The following is a 23,012-nucleotide window of genomic DNA, read 5'->3' on the forward strand; positions in this document are numbered from 1 at the left end:
GGAGCCCTGGGCTGTTTGTCCAAAAATCCCCTCCTTGGAGGGCTGTCCCCTCTGCTCTCTGGGTTGGGTTTGGGACAGACAGGATTTGTCCCCTCAGGGATAGGGAAAGCACATTATTGATCCTGTTACCTCACAGCTGCTATCAGCACTGCATTATTTTCTAACATCCAGTCATTTTAAGTCGCTGCAATGACAAAAATACATTGATTAAAAATTAAAACCAATGACAGCTCTCCCACAAACAGTACTTACTGTACCATACTTATTGTATCCTGGGAGGAGAATGAGAAAATAGCAGAAGACAGAATAATTTATAGTGATAAAATGGGTTACATTTTCATAAAAATTTTATTTTACTTTTTTTTTTAAATAATTCAATGCACTGGCAGTATAATTAATCCCTCTATGAGAGACACGAATGTACCAGTTCAACCAATATTATTTATACAGAGACATTGTGTTTAAAAACAACAAAAGTACATTTAAAATGTTTGTACATAAAGTATTACTGTTATTTCTTTTTTTTTTTTTCTGAAGAAGGAACAAATGTAAACAAAATGCATAATTGTGCAACACGTTGGAAATACAAAGCAAAACAGGCAAGATACAATTTTATACATATAAAGCAAAAGAAATCAAACTTTTATAACTATACAACATTTCAGTAATTGCTTGACATTTTAACAGTTACCTTGGTCTGTACAAAACATCTTAACTTATACTTAAAACTTTACAAGAATAACATGCTTGTTCAGAACAAAGACACCTTGTGGAATTGCAATGATTATTGATATGATACTTGCACACATGACAAAAAAAAGATGCTACTTCAATAGTAAATAAAAAGTAAGAACATAAGAACATAAGGTAAAAGGCCATTTAGTAAACCATAATCTAATTCCAATAGCTAATTAAGTTGCACTGCAATGCAGAAATTAAATCTGACTTTTGCTGGAAGACCATAAGGTCATAATGTTGCTGTATTTCCAGGAACCAGCAGAAAGCATATATAAATTTTCCTGATATTTTGGTTAATTATACATGCGCACGCACACACACACACACACAAAAGAAAAAAAAAAGAAAAAAAATAATAGTATTTGCCACAACAGCCAGAAATGGTGGGCGACAGAACCCACAGACTAGACTACTCCCAACATGGCAGGGTTAAAAAATCAGGACAGCTAGGAAGAGCAAACACCCACCAGGTTTGCCAGGATTGCTTTTCCTGAACCTTAGTTGTATTTTGCTTTTTTTTTTTTCCCCAAAAGACAGGAAGAAACTTGAATTGAGTTGACCCATTCCAAAAATTCTGGGAGTACCACAGCCAAGCCAAAACACAAACCAAAGGAGAGCTCAAAACCAAAGCAAAACATCACCAGATTTTTGATTTGTTCTCATATTCTGTGATGGTATGTCCTAGACCTTTTGAATGTGGGTTAAAAAACCAGCATTTAAGATTCAGTAGAAGATATGCAATCCAGAGATGTCAAAAATACAGACAGGAATAAATTACACAATATTTTATGGAAATACAAGGACTGTCAGCTTGGATGAAACGTACATAATTTTTAAGTGTCCTCAAATGATACATATGGCTAAAATTAAACCCCTGATTGCAGCAACCTAACACAGTCAGTGCCTGCTACTGCAATCTGTGTGCTGAGCACCAATTCACAGCTACTCCTGGGGACTTCAGTGGAGCAACCTGCTGACCAGGATGCTCAGGGGAAGAACAGAATTGGGCCTAGGTAAATATTTGCCACGACTTCTAAAGGTACAGAACCCATCTGCCTTAGAAAAACCACTTTAGCCTGCTGCAATGTCTTTGAAAGAAAGGAACAGATTCCATCTCTGGACTGAGAGCATTTATGACATGTTTGAATTTATTTGCCATTTTTCTATGCAAGCTAATGCTGATGCCAGTAAATATTTAAGCTGGGAGGTAATGAAATTGCAACATGCCTTTAGTTAAAACCAAAACACATGCAGGCCTAGGTGGCAGGCAGAAATTGCTGTCCAATTTTTTTTTAGCAGGGATTATCTGGTGCTGAATCAGAATAGTTCAATATACCCTCAGCCTCAGTGTGCATTTCTAAAGCTGCATTAGCTGGGACATGCAGCACAGGATGAAAAGGGAGAGGACTGGTTTTTCAGCTGGTGTAAATCAGCACTGACATCCACAGAGCTACTTAGAGGCACATCCAGCTGAAGCTTTGGCCCACAGTCATCAGAAACATGCAGCCATCACTCAGTGTGCAGGAAAAACTCAGCTGTGGAAGTGCAGAGTGAGGTGTAATCACCATCAGATCAAAAGTTGCTCTGTTCATCTCGTTTCTGATAATGTGTCTGCAGACTGTGTGGTCTAAAGCCATTTTATGATGTGCTGTGCACTGCATAGCTTTGCAAAGTACAATATTTCCTCACAGGCAAGGATTATGGTACATTAATCATTTCAATGGCATGATCAGTAAAAAAGCGTGATGATAAAAGCTTTGGGAGTTTATCTGCATAGAGATACACTGGCAAAAATTAGTCTGGGGTTAGAGGGTTTGCTCCTTGGTGTGTGCATATTGGATTAACTCCACTGAAATCAGTACTCCTACACCAGTTTACACCAGCTGAGGAACCTGTACTCTACCTCTATCATAAATAAAACATTTGTGTTGCTATCCACTATTCAGTTCTTTCATAAATTCAAGGGTAAATGTCTCCTGCCAGTGGATCAGAGCTTCTCCATGTCCAGAATGTTGTCACTTGTCACTGAAGTCAGGGGTGGTTTCCCTGAGCAAGGGCTGAGTCAACACAGGGTCTGGTCGAGGAGCAAACCTGCTTGCAGTTATTCAGCTCTAGTCCAGAGACCTTGAACTGCTTTCAGGGAGAGGAGTGCCCAGCCAGAACAAAAATGGATGGAATTCCATTCAATTAATTGAATTAATGCAACTTAAGGTGTTGCCTAATACACATAACTCCAGTAAGGCTATGCCAGTTCTGTCATTCAGCTTCTCCTTTGACAAACAGCCCTCAGCAAGCTCTGTAAAATTTGCACTAATGCCCCAAGGCAGCAGAATTTGGTGCCATGAATTCCACCAGTTAAGCCAAGTTACTTTACATTTGCTTAGCTCAAATTTTGGTCCATTGTCATTGCTGTTGTTCAACACAACGATTAAATTCACCGCAGAATCTGACCTTTGATTTCTGAGAAGAAAATAACTGAGTAAAAATTAGGGCTACCTATACTTGAAGGGTCTTTCAATGATATTACAAGAGGGTGTAAATTACACAGCTGTGAGTAAGCGTATCTAGCACAAAGAGCTTATGGAACTTGCAGATAGAATAACTCAGTTAAATTAAAGAAGAAATCAAGTCTCAAACAGCTGCATTGTCCACTCAGTTTTTTAGGCTGGCATCAGTGGGACTTTGACTCCTGTAAGCCAAGAGGTTCTGTGGGCACCACGATTTCAATTCCAATTCTGTGCACAGTGGGTATTGGCTGAATTCTGTGCTGAACTGGCAGCCTGAGTGGCATTTCCAGACACAGTGCAAGTACAAGTGAGGGCTCAAATCCCAGCCCAGCTGCAGCTGCAGAGGAGCAGGAGCTGAGAGCAGTGAGGAGCCACAGCTCTGCTCACCCAGACCTGGGGCTGGGGTCTCTCCTGGGCACAGCTCACAGCAGGCAGGGCTGTGTGGGGTTCACACCATGCACCTGCAGTGCTCCAACACCCAGGGCAGGCTGAGGAGCTCCACACCCTGTGGGAGGCAACACCAGGTCACACAATGCTGCCTAAAGTAGCCACTGGGCCTTGGGGCTTGGTCCTTGCTTCTGATGTAAAAATAAAGTAAAAATTCTGGTTTAACTGGATGGGGACTTCAGGGTAGTGACAAGGATTACCACTCTGTGACATGAAGTGGCGCTCTGAGGTGGATTGAGGAACTGGATGAGGCGGTGCTGTATTCTGATTTCACAGGATACCATGGTATGGGTATTATTTTGCAGGACACCTCAACAGTAGTAAGTCTCTTTTCCCAAGAGGCACACTCAAATTCACAATGTCAGACCACAGCAGCTTGCCCCACTTTCTTTAAACCACTCTTGACGTTTTTACCATTGCCTAATATGATTACAGTGCCAGGGAGCTGCCTGACATGTCACTGCACAGCCTGTGGTTCTGGGAACAGCTTTTCATCCCAGTATTTCTGCTGCAGTGCCTCCTGATGAGGCCAGGTTTGATTCTGACACCAGTTTGATGTAGGGACCCATCTGCACCTGAATTTGCTCTCATCCCTCTCCGTGGAGCATCATCCTCCCCCAAGCCGGACACAAGATCTGAATGCAACCTGTCCTCACTTCAGCAGCCACCACAAGAGGTTTAAACTGGTGTGGGATGATCAGAATCACTGATCTTGGAAGACAAAACATCTCTGAAACAAAATGGCTTAAGGAAAGCTACCAAGTCCCTCAGAAAGGCAGGTCTGACAAAGGGCACTGGGGAGAAGGTGACTGCTCCCTAAATCAGGAACGTTTTGCATTCAGTGGCAGAGAGGTTTCAGTAATGAAGAAGACCCTAACAGCTTTTAGCCTATACATTTAGGCTAAATATCAAGTGATCTAACCAAAATATGCCCCTATACAGACATACCTCATCAGACAACAGAGAATGGCTTTATGCATTGGTGTGCTCATGGAAGTTCAGGAGGATTATTGGAAACTGAGGAATTGAGCTCTCCCAACATTAAGAATTGTCTTATATTTATAAAGTAGCATGTAAAGTGAAGCTGGAAGATGTCATAAGGACGGTGGATTGGTTCCCCATCTTCATCCCCTTTGTCTCAGGGAGATGCTGAGAGGGAAAGGCCCTTTGCAAAGACCCCTTGCTCTGCAGCCTGCCTGCAGCTGGGACACTTCTACACTTGCTTCAACCTAATTTTCTTTGGTGACTTGTTAAATATTTTGTTTTTCTTAAAACTTCAAGACACTGGCCTATGGCAAATGAAATCACCTGAAAAACATTGACACAGCACATTCAGCTCTTACACTGAGCACAGGACCACAGGACTGAAATGACAGAGGTGTTGCTACTTTCTGCCACATCTCCACTGTCTGCAAGAAGCAGGAAATGCAAACAGGACTGTGCACAAACTACAGAGGAAAACTTGAATAATGCCACTGCCATCAGCAGTGCTAGGAGTGTTTTCTGTTTACAGCTACCACAGCTTTTCTCCTGTGCTAGGAAGGAATGAAGGGACTTTCTGCTGCAAATCCAGACATAAACCCACACAGATGTGTACACACACTCACAGTCATGGGCTTGTTTCAATGCTGCCTGGAGTTTCTCCTGAACTCCAAGTAATGAAGTATGTTAATACTTAAGTCAGAATCCTTACCAGCCCCATTTTTATCTGTTAATTTACACTTACAAAACTTATAATTGGATTTAGACAGCATTAAATGCTGATAAAAACTTACTGAAACAGTTTTTTTCCAAAGTACCTGAAAACATCAGTGAGTCTAAACTCTCATAATAGAAGAACATAATAAAATCTGTGAAATTTAAAAAAGCATGGAAATTAAATTCCAGATTTGACTGGCTTATATTGTTTCTTTAGGAGGACTGAAGACAAATCCTATTTTTTAAAAATCCCCAACATAACTACCAACAGATCTGTCTCTACCTTTCAGAGGAGATAATTTATAAATGAGGCGATCCATTCACAGAGAGAATATTTAAATAACTGAAAATCCAAAGAACATGTAAGAAAAAGTGAAATTAAGCTACAAGATGCATGCCACTATCACAACAAGGCTTTTTTCTGCTCCCTGCTCCAGGGCACCCAACACACAGCACATGGCTGGAGATGTTCACTGCTCTTGGAGCTGGAAATTCTGCCTGCACACTGTCAAATATTTAAGGCCTGCTGGAGTGGAGGTTAAATGCTATGAAAATGCCTCTCTTGAGCATTTAGGACTTGGCTGCCCTTGGGTCTTGCACCCCAAATGCCTGAATTTAGCCCTTTGCAGGCCTGCTCCCTTCACTGCTGAGCTCTTGGTATTGCTCCAAACCTTTTCAGGTCACAAATGACAGTCTTGTCAGTTCTGGCAATGTTTTACTAAGCTTGGTGTCCTTCTTAAATCCAGCTACCAAAGTCAAGAGATTACATCACTGTTCCAGTTTATCACTATTAAAAACAAATGTGTCAGTTCCAGCCCTCGGCATGCTTGTAAAATGCCTGAAAATGTGTCATGAAATCAGTCCCAAAGCTCAGCATCCAGAAGGCAGTACAAGAACCAAAGAGTTTATTTTAAAAAAAAAAATAGCAAACCAAAACCAGACCACAATTTTAAGCCAATCTTGTAAATTTTGGTGCTTGGTTCATGAGTTTGAAAGCTTGAATTAGGCAGTTTTAAGTGCAGACATTGCAAATGCCCAAGCACAGACATGCTGCTTCCCCATGGATTGAAACAAACAATCTCATTTGATTAGCTCTGCTGGAAATAATATTTTAAGGGGTAAAATGATTCCACGAAGATGACATGTTGGCAATTGAAATGAGATGAATATAGTGCCTGTAGAAGTGCAATAATCCTTAATAACTAACCCAAAAGAAGCATCATCCCCAGGGATAAGACAATAATTTACTCTCCATATTTAATTTGTTTCTAAGCCGCTTTTGAAACAAGACTGCTAAACAATAAGTCGGCTTGTGATCCTAGACTTGACTGCTGGACTTGTTATCACCATGCCATTGATTCAGTATCCATTTCAACCTAAGTCACAGGATACAAAATCAGGAGGGCTAATTCCTTAAGCTGTTTAAGCAAAAGCCTCTGAACATGGGGTAAATTTAGAGATAGGAGCCTGTTTACCACAAGCAACAGGGGAAAGATAATACATGGTGATCACTGAGCAGCAAACTCTGAATTCAGAGTCCTGTGGCTGAAGAGTGTCTTTCAGGACATCACTGTCCCTTGTAAATGCATGGAAGTCTTGGATTTCAATCTACATTAAAGGAGCAAGTGATGACAATGCACTTAATTAGAGAGAAAAGTTACTTGGAAAAAGAATGGAAAACTCTGGGTTATGACAAAACCAGCCCGACCTTACTTCATCTCAAGCACTCAACCTGTTAAAAAAATGATTTCCAATGTTTCATTTTCTTTTTCTTTAAAAATCCCTGGACCACCACCATTCATCCACATTTCTGAATAGTTCTCACTGCCATGGTTTTATTCATTAGCTGCTGGGGCCAGAGTTGGCGTGACCAATGTGTCAGATTCAGGTTTCAGCCGTGTTACTGAAACCCTCAGAGAACTGATAAGGGTGAATCAGCCACGTCAGGAACAGGAATGTGCAGATAATACAGGATGTGCATGTTCTGCAAATGTCCTTTGCAGAAAACCCTACACGGGGTAATTTCTCTAATGATGCACGTTGGCTATGTTAACAATACAATCTTGTGGAAAAAAAGTTAGGAATGATTGATTTGTAAGCAAAGGTAGTGCTGCAGGGAGCTAATATGCAACAGCTACAGAAATGTTTGTCTTAAATGTGCACTGGGCAGAGTCCTTAAACTGCTCTTATTGCAAATATCCAAGGCCTGCTCTAGAAACCTTAACAGTCTGAACCTTTTAAATGCAAATTTGTCCTATTTATCTGGTCACAACCCAGTGAGTAGAATCCAATAACTCACCAGATTAAAGAATACACAGGTTTATATAGCAGAAGGTAATTGCAATTAACTAACATCTGGATGGCATTTAATACACATATTGTATTATTTCAGTGAGATGAGACAGAATAATATTTACATTGCTATGAGCATTTTCTGTTTATAGAAATGGAATTTACAGTTCAGTAAGGTATGCAGGCGTTATATCAAGAATGAGATGAGACCATTTAAAGTCTTGTGAATTATTGATATAAATTCATTTTGTTTTGTTTCATGCACCAGCGCTTCTTGCAGTGGCACCAGAAGAGCAGTGCAGTTTATAACAGGGAAAAAAAAATAAAGAGGAAAGAGCAAATGTGAAATGGTGCAATTTATTCACAATTGCTTTGAAATTCTAGCTGAATTGTCTCATTATTATTCACGCATTAGAGGAATGGTCCAAAACATGACAGCATGGGTAAACAGATGCAGAGCTTGGAAAAAAGGTAATCTGACTGAAGTATTCATGGCCATTATTAAACAAATGTTATATTGCTTTTGGGTAAATCTGGTGATTTTATTTAATTTGACATTGTTTTCAAGATAGCAAGATAATACTGTTCGTTTCTAACGCTCTGAAATGAACAAAACAGGTGAAAAATTGATGCCACATGGAATTATAATGTTTCAAGAGTAGCTGGTTAGTTAAACTTCTAGATAGTTCATGAAGAATCTGCATACACTTATTAATGGACTTCTACATACAATATCAATGCTTAGAGTGCAGCAGTCCTGTTAAAATCTGCTTTCAGTGAGTCACTATGCAAGGAGAGATTGTTCTATGAAGAAAAATCTTGGATAAGTATTTGTTTGAGACTAAACAGTAAAACAGAAAGAAAATTCACAGATTTAGTATAGGAATGGTAGATAAGACTAAGAAAGCTAATATTTTGAAATTGCCTAAAAACTGCAATAAATTCTGCTGCCTACTGAAATTATTAAGCCAACAATAAACAGGAAGAATGGAATATCAAAACCTCATTGCATAGTGTGTCATCATTCTTTAATGAGGCATTCCTTCAACCTTTTACCTCTTAACACCTTTGGTGATCTCACATTATGTACCTGTAAGATATTCAACGTTCTCTTTTAGAGATTAAACCTATAGGAAGTATGAAATCTTAGGAATGTACTGAGTCAGGTAATGATGCCAGAATTAAGCGTCGAAAAGCTTGGTTCAGGTTCAGAAGATGATTTTGAATGAATAGCTATAACTTCTACTAATTTATTTCAGAAGGGACTTCTCATATATACCCTCAAATATTTAAGACGCTTTGTACTATTTCTCAGGAATCCATATCTTCTCAAAGTGCTTTTTTTTTTTGTTTTTGTTTTCACTTGAAGGCAGCATGGACTTAAAACAATACTGCAGGGAATGTACCGTTCCATAAAGCACATAAGGATGGCAGGATCCAGGAGACACAAGGCATAGAAAATTGTCAAAAAATGATTAGATGGTACAACACATACTGCTCTTGAGTCGTAAGTTTCATTTACGGTGACTTCTACTTCCAATAGATAGGATATTAAAAAAGGCAATAAAAATGAAGTTACATGAATAAACTTCCAAAAATGAGTGGAGTTCCACCAGTGATCGTCTCTGCGCTGGTAGAGGTAGAAGAATGGGGATGTCATGAGCAGGGCAGCAGTCACTACAACAAATGAGCCTCGATGCGGAGCCAGTGCAGCCCCTGGCGGACGTAACGAACCAGGTTGGTCATACTGCTGTGTTGTGTTAAGGGTCCCATCACTGAGTCCAGGTCTACAAAGAACTCTGCAATACACAAGAGACAGTTGTTTCAGGCAGTGGTACAGAAATGGAGGTGTTACCACGATCTCCCACTCAGAAGCAGCAATTTGGTGAATTCTGAAGAGTTGTGCGCATGAGCGCGTGGTCCTTAAGAAAGAATTTAAACAACAATATATTGTAACAAACTAAATTAGATTATCCATGCTGGAAGTCTACCACAGGATGGTATGAGTGCCTGCCAGTAGTCCTCCTTTAACTCTGATGATCTGCACTGTCAGTTTTTGAGATTAGGTTTGCTGACTGCATGATTTAAATGGCTGGCAATGAAATCTTGCATTGCTTTTCCACGCTGTACTCCTTCCCAGACATGAAGGGCTAGACTGGATCTTTCCAGACAAGAAGACCTTTCTTGCTCTTTGCCCCACCCTCTAGCTTCTGTTACTGACCCTGCAGCAGTTTTGGCCCTCTGCTCATCCTGCTGCAGCTGCAGACCCCAGAGGATGAGGATGGGATGGGAGCGGGGGAGGAAGAGGAGAGAGACAACACAGCAGGAAAATCAGACCTTGGAGACGGGAACCTCTGAGGGGGAAGAATCCCAACCCTGGCATTCCTAGTCAGGAAGGGTTAACAGGAGGTCACTGAACAGAGAGCCCCAGTTAGGAAGAGACACACCAGTTTACTTGATGTCATGTGTTAGATGCTCTCTGGGTGAAAGACTAATCCTGTTAGGGCCAACAGACCTTTCCTAATTGCTGTCAATGGAGAACTGAATTGTGTTCTGTATTCTCCCACAGCTCTTTGTGCTCGCTGGGGCACTGGCATTCCCACACATACAACACTTACACTATATTTAGGCAAGTGGGAACCTGCTCTCAGCTAAAGCCCCTCAGAGCTCAGATAACAACCAACAATCACAGTAAGGAATGGCTGAGCCCTCACATTCTCACCCTGTCTGCAATCCAGTGCACTGAGCCAGCCAGCACTGCCTTGGCTGCACTTCAGGAGAGCAGATGCTGGCTACAAAATCATTATCAGTACTTTCTTCAGCGAGTAAGTGCTGCTTTGAGGTCTTCTATCCAAGTATTGACAGCCTGACCCTGGTCAGCTTGGGAGCTGCAGCAGTATCAGAGCACAAAGTGATTTGGCTGGAGGCATAATGAGAGCTCAGGGCTAGCACCAGCACTGTTCAGATGCTGCAGCCAGCAGCTACTTCTAATCTTCCTTTCTCTGTCTTTCATTCCCCTCCTCCTGTGTAAAATCAATACATTTTGAAATGAAATGATGCACTATCTCGCTTGCATTCTAGAGATCTCATTCTAGGCTCAAATAAAAAATAATTGCTTTAAACACTGAGAATTCACCTTAAAGCCTTATTTCAGGTTAACATTGCTTGAAAAAGCTACAAGCACTGAAGCCACTTAATAAATTAATGTGTGAGAGAACGGGTCTTGCCCCCTACAGAGCTGATAGTTTTCTACTGCAGGGAAGAAGTCCTGCTTCCTTCAGAAGCATGAAAAAAATATTATGATCTTGTGAAGTCAGTGGAGAGTTTGATGTTATAGATGGTGAACAACACCATTTTAGGTGATCCAACACAAACCATCCCATGGGCTTTGGGAAATCTCTAGTTTAATTTGGCCTGCTACAGATGCAGATTTATGCCAAATTCCATCTATCCTCCCCACAATCTCAACTCCATGGACCAGGGGGAAATTCCACCAGAGGTACATGGCAGCATGTTCCTGCTTCCCTTTTCAAACCAGATCAGCTTGGCAGGTCACAGTTCTGCCGTTCTCCCTCTTGCTATGCATTTTTATTTTAATGCCACATCTTTTGTCAGGCTGACAAAGAAAGGCTTCTGTCTGCTGCTCTGAGCCAGCTGGACATGAGTCAAGTTCAAACTGGGAGCGTGCAGGCAGGCTCAGAGGAGCACAAAACCTGAGCTGACAGCCGTGGACAAGGGGTGGCTGCACAGCTCCTACAACGTGGAGGAAATTTATGGTGACTGCATGGGCATGACCTAAGAAACATTTATGACAGCAGGAAGACCCAGAGGTAACTGGTATTGGGACACAGTTTTATATCCATCACAGGACAGGTCATCAAGGGCACATTTTTATGCAAGACACACCCTGTGATTCAGAAGACAACAGAAACAATCAGAGCTGACCACAAAAACCCACAAAAGTGACAATCTGGTTGGTTTTTTCCTGTTTTGTTTTTTTTTTACAGAACTAGATTTTTATCTTATGGTTTCTTTGCAGGTTTGTGGGGTTTTTGGTTTTGGCATTGTTCTTATTTCCACAGAAAGGGGGGAAATCTCATCTTTTACAATGAACTGACTGCCCAAGCTCCTGAGGGAGAGGCCAAATGATGGCCTGGGACTCACAGCAGAGTCTGGGGTTTGCACTGTCCTTTTTGCTGTCACGGGACAGTTTTGAACCCGCAGTCCACAGGCTGGTGCACCAGAGGTGAGACAGCAAAGGTGGACAGGAGATCACCATGGAGAAAGGGGTGAGTCCTGTTCCACACAACTAGATAAAGGGGCTTTGAATTATTTGAGAAGTGCAGATGACATCTACTAAAACAATTACAGCCAGTTTTCATGAAACACTGTCACATTTCTCACATCAAAGTGTCTTGAACACATCCTTTTTTAAAGAGAATCCCTCATGTGGTATGATGACGACCTGTGGAGTACTACAACAATTCTCATACACTTTTTGCTACACCATGAATTTTTCAAGTTGCAATTCGTGTTTAAGCATGCAACTTTAAATCAAGTACTTAATTAAAAATGAGGTATCTTTCCAGAAAATACATAAAGGCAGACATGCTATAGCATGTAGGAAACTCTGATCTCTCTCCAATGGTTTATAATAGTTAAATGAAATTTGAAGTAACATGAACTTTGCATTCCCTGTAACATGTCTGCAGGTTGTGAAGCAAGATATGAAAGAACAGGTCACAACCTTAAATGTCTTACTCTTGTGAGAAACCCTTATTCATGCATCCAGCCCCAGTAAAGTCAAAGGGACTGCTCATCTGAATAAAGAGTATTCCTATATGGCTTTGCAGAATTGGGTTTATTTGATCGTAAATCAAAATGAGAACAAAGAAGAGAGTAGGGAGGAAAATGCAGAAAGAGAGTCAGCAGGTTTTTTCTCATCCAGCTCTAGGACTGATAACAGCAGTGGCTGGGTACATTTTCTGTCTGCTGGCTGAATGCCTGAGCTATTTTGATTTAATACCAAGTAGAACATTTAACAACTCCACAACACACAGGGCTAATTACAAGATTATCACCATCTCTTCCTCCTATCAGGGCATCCTTCTGCATTCCCACTGTAACATTCTGCATTACATTTGACAGGGAATCGCTTTCACATTTTGTGAAAATGGATGCAGCTATGGAAAAAATCCAAAATGACTGCACTGCTACTAAATTAATCAATGTGAACAAAGACAAGAAGCAGTGGGGAGGACTGGACAGAACTTCTATTATTGTTCCTCGTCCAGGGATGGATCATTATGACCCACCATTCAAACATAAAACTCTATAAATCTCAAGCTCAGTTTCTCTAAATCAGTGGAAATTTGCCACTGACATTAATGGGAGTAAGATCAAACTGCATACAGCAAGCACATTTGTCAGGACAAGTCGGCCATCTGATATCTCACTATAATTTAAGAGAATGAGCCAACTCATGATGAGACTATTTCCTAGTTAGGCTCTGCACCTCTAGTGTCAAAGGAAGCTTCCTCAGCGATTTGTGTAAGCCCAAAGCTGGAATCTGAATAATTACATTGTCATGGGGAAGTTCACAGCTGGCCAACAATAGACCAAATTTATCCCTTAGCTATATCCCAGCCACTATACTTGATATAACCCAGTCATAAACTGCTTGCCAAAACTCCTTTGAAATGACTGTGGTAAAGACTTATATTTTGTTGTTAGGAATGAACAAACAGATTTGCAATCCAATCATAGGAGAGTCAAGGTCGTGGCTTTCAGTGGACATCTCCTAACTGGACTCCCCACATAAACATAACATCTACTGTTTGCTTATTCTCCTAGCTAGGATTTTAATAGTTTTAATCACGTTGACAGAGCAGTCTGAAAATAACCTCGATGCTCTACGAGAGGCTGAAACTGTGAACGAATTTGCAGACTTAAAAGCTCTCATCACTTGGGGTTTGTGTTCGCTAAATTATTTGCCAGCTGCTCTGATAACCCCATGTTCAGCGTGTGTTACACATCCCCCTCTGTGCCTGACAAGAGAAGATATGCATTGGCTACAGCGACCAGCAAGCAGATTTGGTCTGTTTGCTCAAGCTGTCACAGTTGTGCTCTTAGATGAGGTGGTTCTGGGTCCAAATCCACAGAGCACAGGGAAAGCTATGCCGCAGGAACCCTCTTATTAGAAGGTAAATATGAGCCGAGGCACAGACCTCTTGTTGAACACAGCATAAAAAGGGTCCTGGTTTATTCCTCCTCATGGCTTGGTCATCTTAACACCAACCATTCACTGACTCTGACTGCAGCAAGCTCCTGCTGCAGGTTTTCCTTCTGACTGCTGGTTATTTCCTGCTAAACTATGACTGCAGGGATCAGTGTGGAGGCTGTGACTGCAGCTTTTACCCAGCTGGACTGTGACTGCAGGGAGTAGTGTGCAGGCTGTGATTGCAGCTTTTACCCAGCTGGACTGTGACTGCAGGGAGTAGTGTGCAGGCTGTGATTGCAGCTTTTACCCAGCCAGACTGTGACTGCAGGGATCAGTGTGGAGGCCGTGACTGCAGCTTTTACCCAGCTGGACTGTGACTGCAGGGAGTAGTGTGCAGGCTGTGATTGCAGCTTTTACCCAGCTGGACTGTGACTGCAGGGAGTAGTGTGCAGGCTGTGATTGCAGCTTTTACCCAGCCAGACTGTGACTGCAGGGAGTAGTGTGCAGGCTGTGACTGCAGGATTTTACCCAGCCAGACTGTGACTGCAAGGATTAGTGTGCAGGCTGTGATTGCAGCTTTTACCCAGCCAGACTGTCACTGCAGGTTTCAACAACAGGCTCTGACTGCAGACCCAGACTGATCTCGCAGCAGGGATTCTGTCTCCCCAGGATCCTGCCTCATGATTCTCTCCTTCATGCTCCCCAAAGTTCCTCCCCCATGATAATCCTCCCTTCACCACCCAACCCCCTCTTTTATCTCACTCATCCTGTTATTGGTTATTACATCCTCACATTGATTAATTAAGCTGTTACTCCTCAAGGGGTGAGGTCACCTGCATTCCCTTCTCCCACAGGCTAAAGCCAGGGGGCTGAAAGGGGCACAGAACAAGCAGAGAGGGCGGCACCTTTGTTCTCCTTGGCCAGCTTGTCAGCCATGTCCCAGTGCTCGTAGCTGCGCAGGACGTTGTTGGTGATGTTGACGTGGCTGGCTGCCATGTGGTGGATGCGCTGGGGGATGGTGATGGTCCCCGCCGAGGACGAGCCGGCGCTGCCCGTGCCGCTCCCGGCAGAGCCCACGGGGGACGGGCTCAGGGACATGGGCGAGGGGGTTTCTGTGCTCCTGCAGGGGGGAGAGAGACAGAGTGAGTCCCCTTCATTGCATTTTTATTTTTTCTTCTACTTATTTTACATTAAAAGACATTTTCTTATGCTGTTAGCAGTAACTATGTTCTTCACTGCCATCCCAAATTTAGGTCTCCACCCCAGTCAAGGGAGAGTGTGCAGCAGTACCTCCTGACTTCATGAGAAAGGACAGCTTATAAACTGGGAATGACTGAAAATAAAAAGGGATTTAATTATCCCTTTAAATGAGCCTGTTACTTAAAAAAAAAATCTATCATAAGAATAGAGCAATCTTTCAGAGAAAGAAGCATCTCATAGCTGTAATGATTTTTCTACCTGCTGCCAGACGCTGCAATGGCAGTTAGAAAACACTCAATGTGCAATATTGGCTTATTATCAAGGTATTTTCTGGAAACCACAATGACAGTTTGCTCCAAAAACAGCCACCACAATAAGTAAAGAGCAAGTCTTAAAAGCACCCTGCAGAGCAGTATTAGGACCTGAGGGTACTGAAGGATTATGAATATCTCCATAGGATTCTTTCAGGCTATGGAGATTTGTTCTAATTGCCTACAGTTCATCCACACAGCTCTGCACAGCGCAGTGTTTTAAGTTACCTACTTTGTGAGGCACTAATGTTCTAATATAGATTTTCCTTTAATTCTAACACCATCAATTAGGAATCACCTGCTGGCTGCAGGCAGTGCAGCGGTCAGCACAGCACGCTCTTGTTTAGAGCTGCGTAGTGCTGAATGCTCACAGAACAGCTATTCTCTTTGAAAATTTATAGGATCATGGAACTGTTCAGGTTCCACGGAAAGGAAAATACCTTTAAGATCATCGAGTTGAATCATTAATCCAAAACTATCAAGTCCACCAGTAGCCCATGTCTCCACATGCCATGTCTACACTTTTAAATACCTCCAGGGAAGGCAACTCAACCAAGTCCCTGGGCAGCCTCTTCCAGTGTTTGATGACCCTTTTTGGTGAAAAAATAATTCCTAATCTCCAATCTAAACCTCCCCTGGTACAACCCGAGGCTATTTCCTCTTGTCCCATCACTTGTTACTTGGGAGAAGTAAGAAGAGCCACCCTTCAGCAGATCCACACTCCTGCCCAGCTTGGTGTCATCCACAAACTGACTGAGGGTGCCCTCGATCCCCTTCAAAATCAAAAGGGCTCTGGATCATCAGTAAAGAAATGAAACAGTACCAAGCCCTGGGGAACACCACTGGTGACCAGCCCAGCTGGATGTAATTACATTCACCCATTTGGAAGCACTTGCCTAAACAAAAGCATTTTATTTGCTGTGGAATACACTTGAGCTGCATTGCCAAACACTGCTGGCACTCTCTGCATGAAGCAAAGAGACCAAAACTCTCCAGACAGGGATGTTGCAACCCTCCCTGGACATGCAGCTGTAGATGCAACAGCATTAAGCTCAGTCACGGAGCCTGATCCCAAGCCCAGGACAGAAGAGCTTGGCCTCTTGGCTTTAAAGGCCACTGTCAACGGCCCTGCCTGGGCACAGACCTGCTGACACCTCAGAAGTGCTGCAGGACAGACTGACACAATGGCACAGCCTTGGGCTGAAAGGCATTGATGGCAACAGCTTTTGCTGCAGATTTTCCAGTGCTGCTCTGCTATTGCCTGTGCTCAACAACAGGCTCCTGTGATACATTCTTCTTCCAGAGCTGATCACATTGATTTGGCAGCTTGTAGCTTTTTACCCAGCTTATGGGTTAGAGTTTAAGCATGTCCTAATGCACAAACGCTTTCTTTTTTAAGTCTCAAAACATCCTGGTTACCTGACTTGCCACAGTGTCTTTATTGCACAGAAGAGCTGAACTATACTAGATTAGGTCTGGGAGCAGTTAAAAATGATAAGTATCTGAGGAGACCAAGAGTATTTTGTTAGAGCCACTTACAACCAGCTGACGCACTTCTGCCAAATAAAGCACATTGTTCATTGGATTTACCCTGTTGTGCACAGCCATTATTACTGTGGTGAGTCTACTAAATCTCTGTATTTTGTGCTTTCTGTCGCTAGAGGTGGGAAACATTTCTGTAATGAAACCAGGGAAAATTTGTTTCATTGCCAGGATGGAACCCGGGCCAACTTTGTGGAGGTTCACAACCCTTTCAAACGAGTAGGCAGAAATTCCAGTGAGCCAAGCTGTGATTTTTGATGGATCTGAGATCCTGACTAGACTACACTCCATGGCAATGGATAAGCTTTGCTTTGTTCAAAATAATATCTGAGATTACCCCACTGTCCCCCCATCCTGCACCAGGCTGCTGCTCCATCTCCAGTGATGCTACACACCGGAGAGCGTTTGGACTTTTTTTCTGTGGTGTGTGAATTCTCTTCCCCCCTGACACAAATTTGCAGGGGATTAAGAGAAAACTGTAGAGCAGGTAGCCCTGAGGAAGGCAGAGCACAAGGCCTGTGACAAACCCTGGGGCCACTGGGAGCCACCTGAGATAGACAGCAGCTCCCAGCCAGCTGGAGAGCTGTTTTCTTCTGAGACTCCACACAGAGGGGACACAAGACCCGAGTGTGGACTGTGGTCTTTGTGTGTTGGGTCACGGGTGTCACAATAATGCTGTTATAACAAGGCCTTGTCACTCAGTTACTCTCACATGCCAAGTGCTTCCTGCTCTGAATAAAAGAAAGAGATGTGCACTTTCAGAGCTTTCCTTCCTCATCTCCAAAGTTAGTGGGAAGAGACTGATCAGCTGGGTGTTATGTTAGAAGTGAGGCTGACCTGAAGGGTTTCTGCTGCCTACTTTGTGGCCAGACAAGAATTTTCTCCTCCAGTCAAAACCCACTTATTCTCAATCCTGGACACCTAATGGCTTCTTTAAATGGCGAGGGAGATGTCATCACCTGCAGAGCACACACTTCATAGGGGTCTATTATAGGACAGGAATAAAAGGATAACTTCTGCTCCATGAAATGTTTATGTGCAAACCCCTTCTTCAGGAACAAAAGAGATGTTATGCTCCAGTGGTCTATTTAATCACTAAAACTTTATGTTAACATTTATGTATTTTTATTACAATACAAGTTTTCACCGACACTTAAATGCCTGGAAAAACTGGCACATAATGAATAATTTAATTTAGTAGTTGCTTTTCCAGTGTTAAAATACCTTTTCAGTTTTTATTTAAAGTGGCTTCTTATTTCATCATTTTAGTTTGTGTTACAATCTATAATTGCTCTATACATACTATTCAAAATAATTTTCAGTATTTGGGGTGTGTATATACCCATATCTATACCCCAAAATATTTTGAATTATCTGAGGCAATATTTCACTTAAAGCGAAATGTTGGAATTTTTGGTTTTGCACTGATTGAGAACAAATTCTGTTTGAAAACTTCAGTTTCTTTGTGTGCTAATGTTCAACCTCTCCTTTGTTTCCTTAGAATGCCTAATAGTAATTTCCTTTTCTGAACCACCAGAAAGAAACCATTAACAAGAATAATTTTCACCTAGAATTTAGCCTACTCAAATAAAGATGAAAAAAAAAGTGAAGTCCTTCACCTTAGTTTTATTTGAATCTAGATGTGTGAGCAGGACAAAGAAACAGTAGAAATGTGTCAGCTGGCAACAGCCATTGCAAGATAAAGGCAAGGATGCAGCAGCAATGCATCTCCACTGAACAGCAGATCACAGCTGCATCACCCTGGCTTCATATCTGAGGTGAGAGTGTTTTAACGTTAATATGAAGCCACTGATAATTGGCTGACTAAGTGCCTTCACATTTTCGCCACTATTATACCTTCAGTTTTATTAAACAGCACTTACCATATATCAATGAAATATTCATTGGTGTTTCATTGCTGAACGAATCATTGAAAAATCATTGAAATGAAGGTTAACTTTACTTTGGCTTCCTAAAGTGACGTGGTACTTGCCAGCTAATTAACTGATATTTTTATGGCCTTCATTTGGCTTGAGAAGTAAACCGTCCAAAAATTCAGCACAGACCCACCATGCCTGATTTCAGATTTAAGGGGGCTTTGCACAGATGAAGATGGGATTCAGCTCTTCCTTCCTACCCACACTGGATGGCAAACAGGGGGATCTGTTAATAAAACTGCTAATTAATCCAGTGGGATTAATCCACCCCCACGAGCCCAAGGCAGCTGTATGATCAATTCTGTACTCAGAAGAACAGTTTCTATATGATACATGTTTGAAATAAACCTGCAGCTCCCAAAACACTGATCCCATGCCTTGTCCTTTGCCTTTAGAGGCACAAAACCACTTCCCCTCCTCTTGGAACCACTTGTTCCCAGACAGAAGTGCTCAGCAGAAAATACTCAGCAGAAAATACTCACTTTCCATTGCCGCCCCAAGGTGAGGGGGCCTGTGAGGCTTTTGAAGAGTTCTGTAAGTACAAAAGCAAAATGTAAATACAGGTGATGCAAGTACCTGAATACTGATGACACAAGGCTCAACATTCCCCCCTTTCATTGCAAGAGCTGCAGTGCATGGAGCAGAAAAGCTCTGCACATCGGTCCCATAATTAAGTGGCTGGTGGATGATTGGTAGGTTCCAACCAGTAGCTTGAAAATCATTTGATGAAAGAGGGAATAAATTCCAGTAAAAGCAGATGTAGGTCACAAAGAAGTGGTTTAATTACCACTGAAAGTTATTCTACAAAGTAAGTTTGTCAGAGTGCAAATGACTGCTTATCTTTAGAGGGACCTTCAGTATTTTAATAAGAAACAAAAAAGAATTTGGCTTGATGCTTTAATGACATTGATCCCTCCCAAGTTGCTTAGGGAAGGTGGCTTGGGATTCAGACATAAATAGCATAAATAAAATTTTTAGTAAGGATCTGCTTGAATGCCTTTGTTTTTATGTATTTTAGTTGCACAAATTGACTTTCCTTACCTGCTTACTCATTCTGCCTTTCACGTCTGTGTAGCACCTTGTAAAACCCTGTACAAAAAGATTGCCGAGCAACAATAAAGCCCAGGTTTTTCCAGTCTTGCTCAGACTGAGATCTATCTTAGTTCCCACACCAAGTGGCAGCATCAAGGCTGAGGCTATCTGTGTGTGCCCTCTGCAAACAATCATTCAGCTCCCTTGCTGAGAAGTCAGCACGCACAGTGAAAATTCAATCGAGTTTTACAAGTTCTCTGCAAAGTAATACCCACATCATTACACCACTCGTCTGCTCACTGCAATCACTGCTTTGCATGGGAGGCACACAGGTTCAGGGGAGCACAGACAGCACCCCTGACATCCAAACCACAGCTCACAGCACAACATTTGTGACCAAAGAAACATTTGTGACCACAGAAAATATTGTCCAAACGACTGGCCTGGCATTCCTGCACAGCAGCCACTGATTCTCACAGAGGATGTGAGCATGACCTGGGGAGTTTCACAGCACAGAGCACATGGAGGGTGTGGAGGGAGAGCCTAAACTGCCCTGGAAAGTCTTCAGAAATGGAGAAGAAGCTTTTAATGTTAATTTCTCCTGTCTGCGAATTTTTCCCAACAGTACCTGTGTCACCATGAGCTCCGTCAGGATTAAGACTAGATCTTAATTGGAAGCAGTTATTTGATAATGAAAATATTTAGCAAAAATATTTCAATGACTCCTGACAACACGTTTTCAAAACCATGAAAATCTTCCTCCAACTTTCAGAGGAAATACATCACAGGATGTCATTTTTTCTAATCGTAAAAGGTTTGATTTTAATTTTAAAAAAATTATCACTTTAGTGGTGTTTTACTCCAAGTTGCCACTAAATTTCAAAATTTCTTTCATGATTAAATGGCTATTTTCTGCTTTGAAATGTCAAAAGTATAATTTTGAAGCTTTTAATTGGAAATTAATCAGAACCAGTTCTGTCCACAAATGGTTTCAATTTGGATAAAGTGGCATTTGTGAGGAAAAATAGAAAGAACAATTTAGCTGAAAAACTCCTCCCCAGCTCTGCTGTAAACAGTGGGCTGCTTTTCACAGTTAAAATTGTGTAAAAGTTTGAATAACAACTCTATTCAAACAGTTAATCTGTTTCATTTGTATTACAGATTCTTGCTGGTGCACACAGAGAACACGGTGCAGCAATACAAAACTAACACACAGTTAATAGCTCCCATTCTTTTCTTTTCTCCTCCTGTGCTTTTATTACAGAAAGAACCTGAACATATAATCTGTATTCTCTCAAACACTGCTTCTAGCAAATGAGTTACAGTGCCCATAGCACACACACTGTAACATTAACTGAAACACTTAGCCTATGCCTAGCATCCCTGATTCCTCTATTTTATCACATTTTTATTTTTTCTCTTATTTTAATTTACATTAAAAGACATTTTCTTACGCTGGGAGTAGTAAATGTGTTCTTCATTTTACCTACTTGTACACCTAGGGAAAATAAAGTGGCTTTAAGGCAAGAGAGTCTCCCCTGCTCCTGCCTTTTTTGGCTTTTAAAGAAATCATTACTTTCTGCAGAAAAGGTTTATTTGTCTAATAATCCTTTTTTTAAGATACAATCTACATTCATCCTGGATAAAATCTGAAGCGGCTGGAATACATTTCATGGAAATGCTGAGGTTACAAATGTGTGCAGCTCAAATTTAATTTGAAAATTTAAATTAATTAAATTTCAAATTAAAAAGTTTGAAAACTCCACGAGCACAACAGAGGTGCCCCTAATGGTACAGGAGAGCCTCCACTTAAGCCCAAGATTAGGACTAACATTTCTGGGGTTGCACAGAGACACTCACAGAGGACACGTGGGTAGTCAGGATTTTGGCTGCTACCATGACAGTGCTGGAGTTTTACAGCATTTAATCACCATTTACATGAAAACATGAAAACTGCAGTGTTAGAGGTTTTTTGCTGGTTTGCAGTAGCAATATGTCAAAGCCTGCAACAAATTCACAGAGGCTGAAAACACCAACAAAAAAAAGACTGATGGGATGACAAGCCAGGATAATTACATAATTATAGAATAATATGTAGCAATAAAGTAAAAGAATTAATGTATGCTTCAAACAGCATTAACCAGTGAAATATAAATATCAAAACCTCAGAGCTGAAGGAAGATTCTATTTCTCTAATCTAGGAGTAGTGAGGATTTGTCATTCTTACACTGGGTAAACAGCATTTGACAAGGTAAAACAAAACATCCCCAAGTCATGGCCATCAGATCACTCAATTTAAGGTAAAGGCAAACCTTCAAGATGTAGATAAGGTAATTTGAAGTTCCACAGGAATAAAAGGAGAAGTCTTTGAAACTGCAATAAGCTTCAGGAAATCTCACTGAATCTAAAACCTACACTTAACTAACTACAGCCTAAATAATTGCTTTATTATGGTTCATTGGGGGTCAGGTCATAATCACTTGCACATTGAAGCCTTGAAAGAATCAGAAACTTGCATAAACATTACATGGTGTTGAGAATAATGTTATTTTTGTAGAATTACTGAGTATGGTCCTTTGAATCAAGTGACTAATCCAAAAATCCCCTAAATCACTTCTGTCCCCTTTCCCTGGCAGCCATCCTGCCTGCATTTCCCAGGGGAGAGTTCAAATGTGGGACTTTTAAGTCATGCAGTTATACTTGTGAGAGCTCTCAGTGCTGGTATGAATTTCATTTCATATCAATAAATTAAACAGAATAAAGATTACCTTAAAATATTCCATCAGAGATCTGGAGTACTTCATAGCATGGTCCTTCTTTAGTTTAAACATTCTCAAGTAGAGAAGTGATAAGCATCGGTAGCTGTGGTAATTAGGAAAGGATTATGTTAATTCCATTGCTTAATGAAACCTATAAACTGTTAAAAAAAAAAAAAAAGCTGACCTATATTTTGCAGTTTCTGTTCTAAGGTTACATTTTGAAACACAAGCAAATGGAGGAAAAAAAAAAGTGGTCAAAAGCATTAAAATCCCATCTTGATAAGAGTATAAATTAGAAGAATAAATGTTTAGTCAGCTGCTGAAGAAAT

General features: G+C 41.4%; 1 protein-coding gene across 2 annotated transcripts in view; it reads right to left on the reverse strand.

Moving 5' to 3' along the window:
- Positions 1–329: 329 nt before the first annotated feature.
- Positions 330–23,012, reverse strand: part of AFF2 (ALF transcription elongation factor 2) — a 307,896-nt gene continuing 285,213 nt past the window's right edge. For both annotated transcript variants that reach the window (XM_063416555.1, XM_063416554.1), the window contains exons 18-22: positions 22,693–22,786; positions 19,934–19,981; positions 19,375–19,424; positions 14,808–15,022; positions 330–9,481 (exon numbers count right to left, since the gene is read on the reverse strand). In XM_063416555.1, the coding sequence (XP_063272625.1) occupies positions 9,360–9,481; positions 14,808–15,022; positions 19,375–19,424; positions 19,934–19,981; positions 22,693–22,786 (529 nt within the window). In that variant the 3' untranslated portion in view covers positions 330–9,359. The remainder of the gene's footprint in view (positions 9,482–14,807; positions 15,023–19,374; positions 19,425–19,933; positions 19,982–22,692; positions 22,787–23,012) is intronic.

This window comes from Prinia subflava, chromosome 20, assembly GCF_021018805.1.
Source record: "Prinia subflava isolate CZ2003 ecotype Zambia chromosome 20, Cam_Psub_1.2, whole genome shotgun sequence".
Lineage (NCBI taxonomy): Eukaryota > Metazoa > Chordata > Aves > Passeriformes > Cisticolidae > Prinia > Prinia subflava.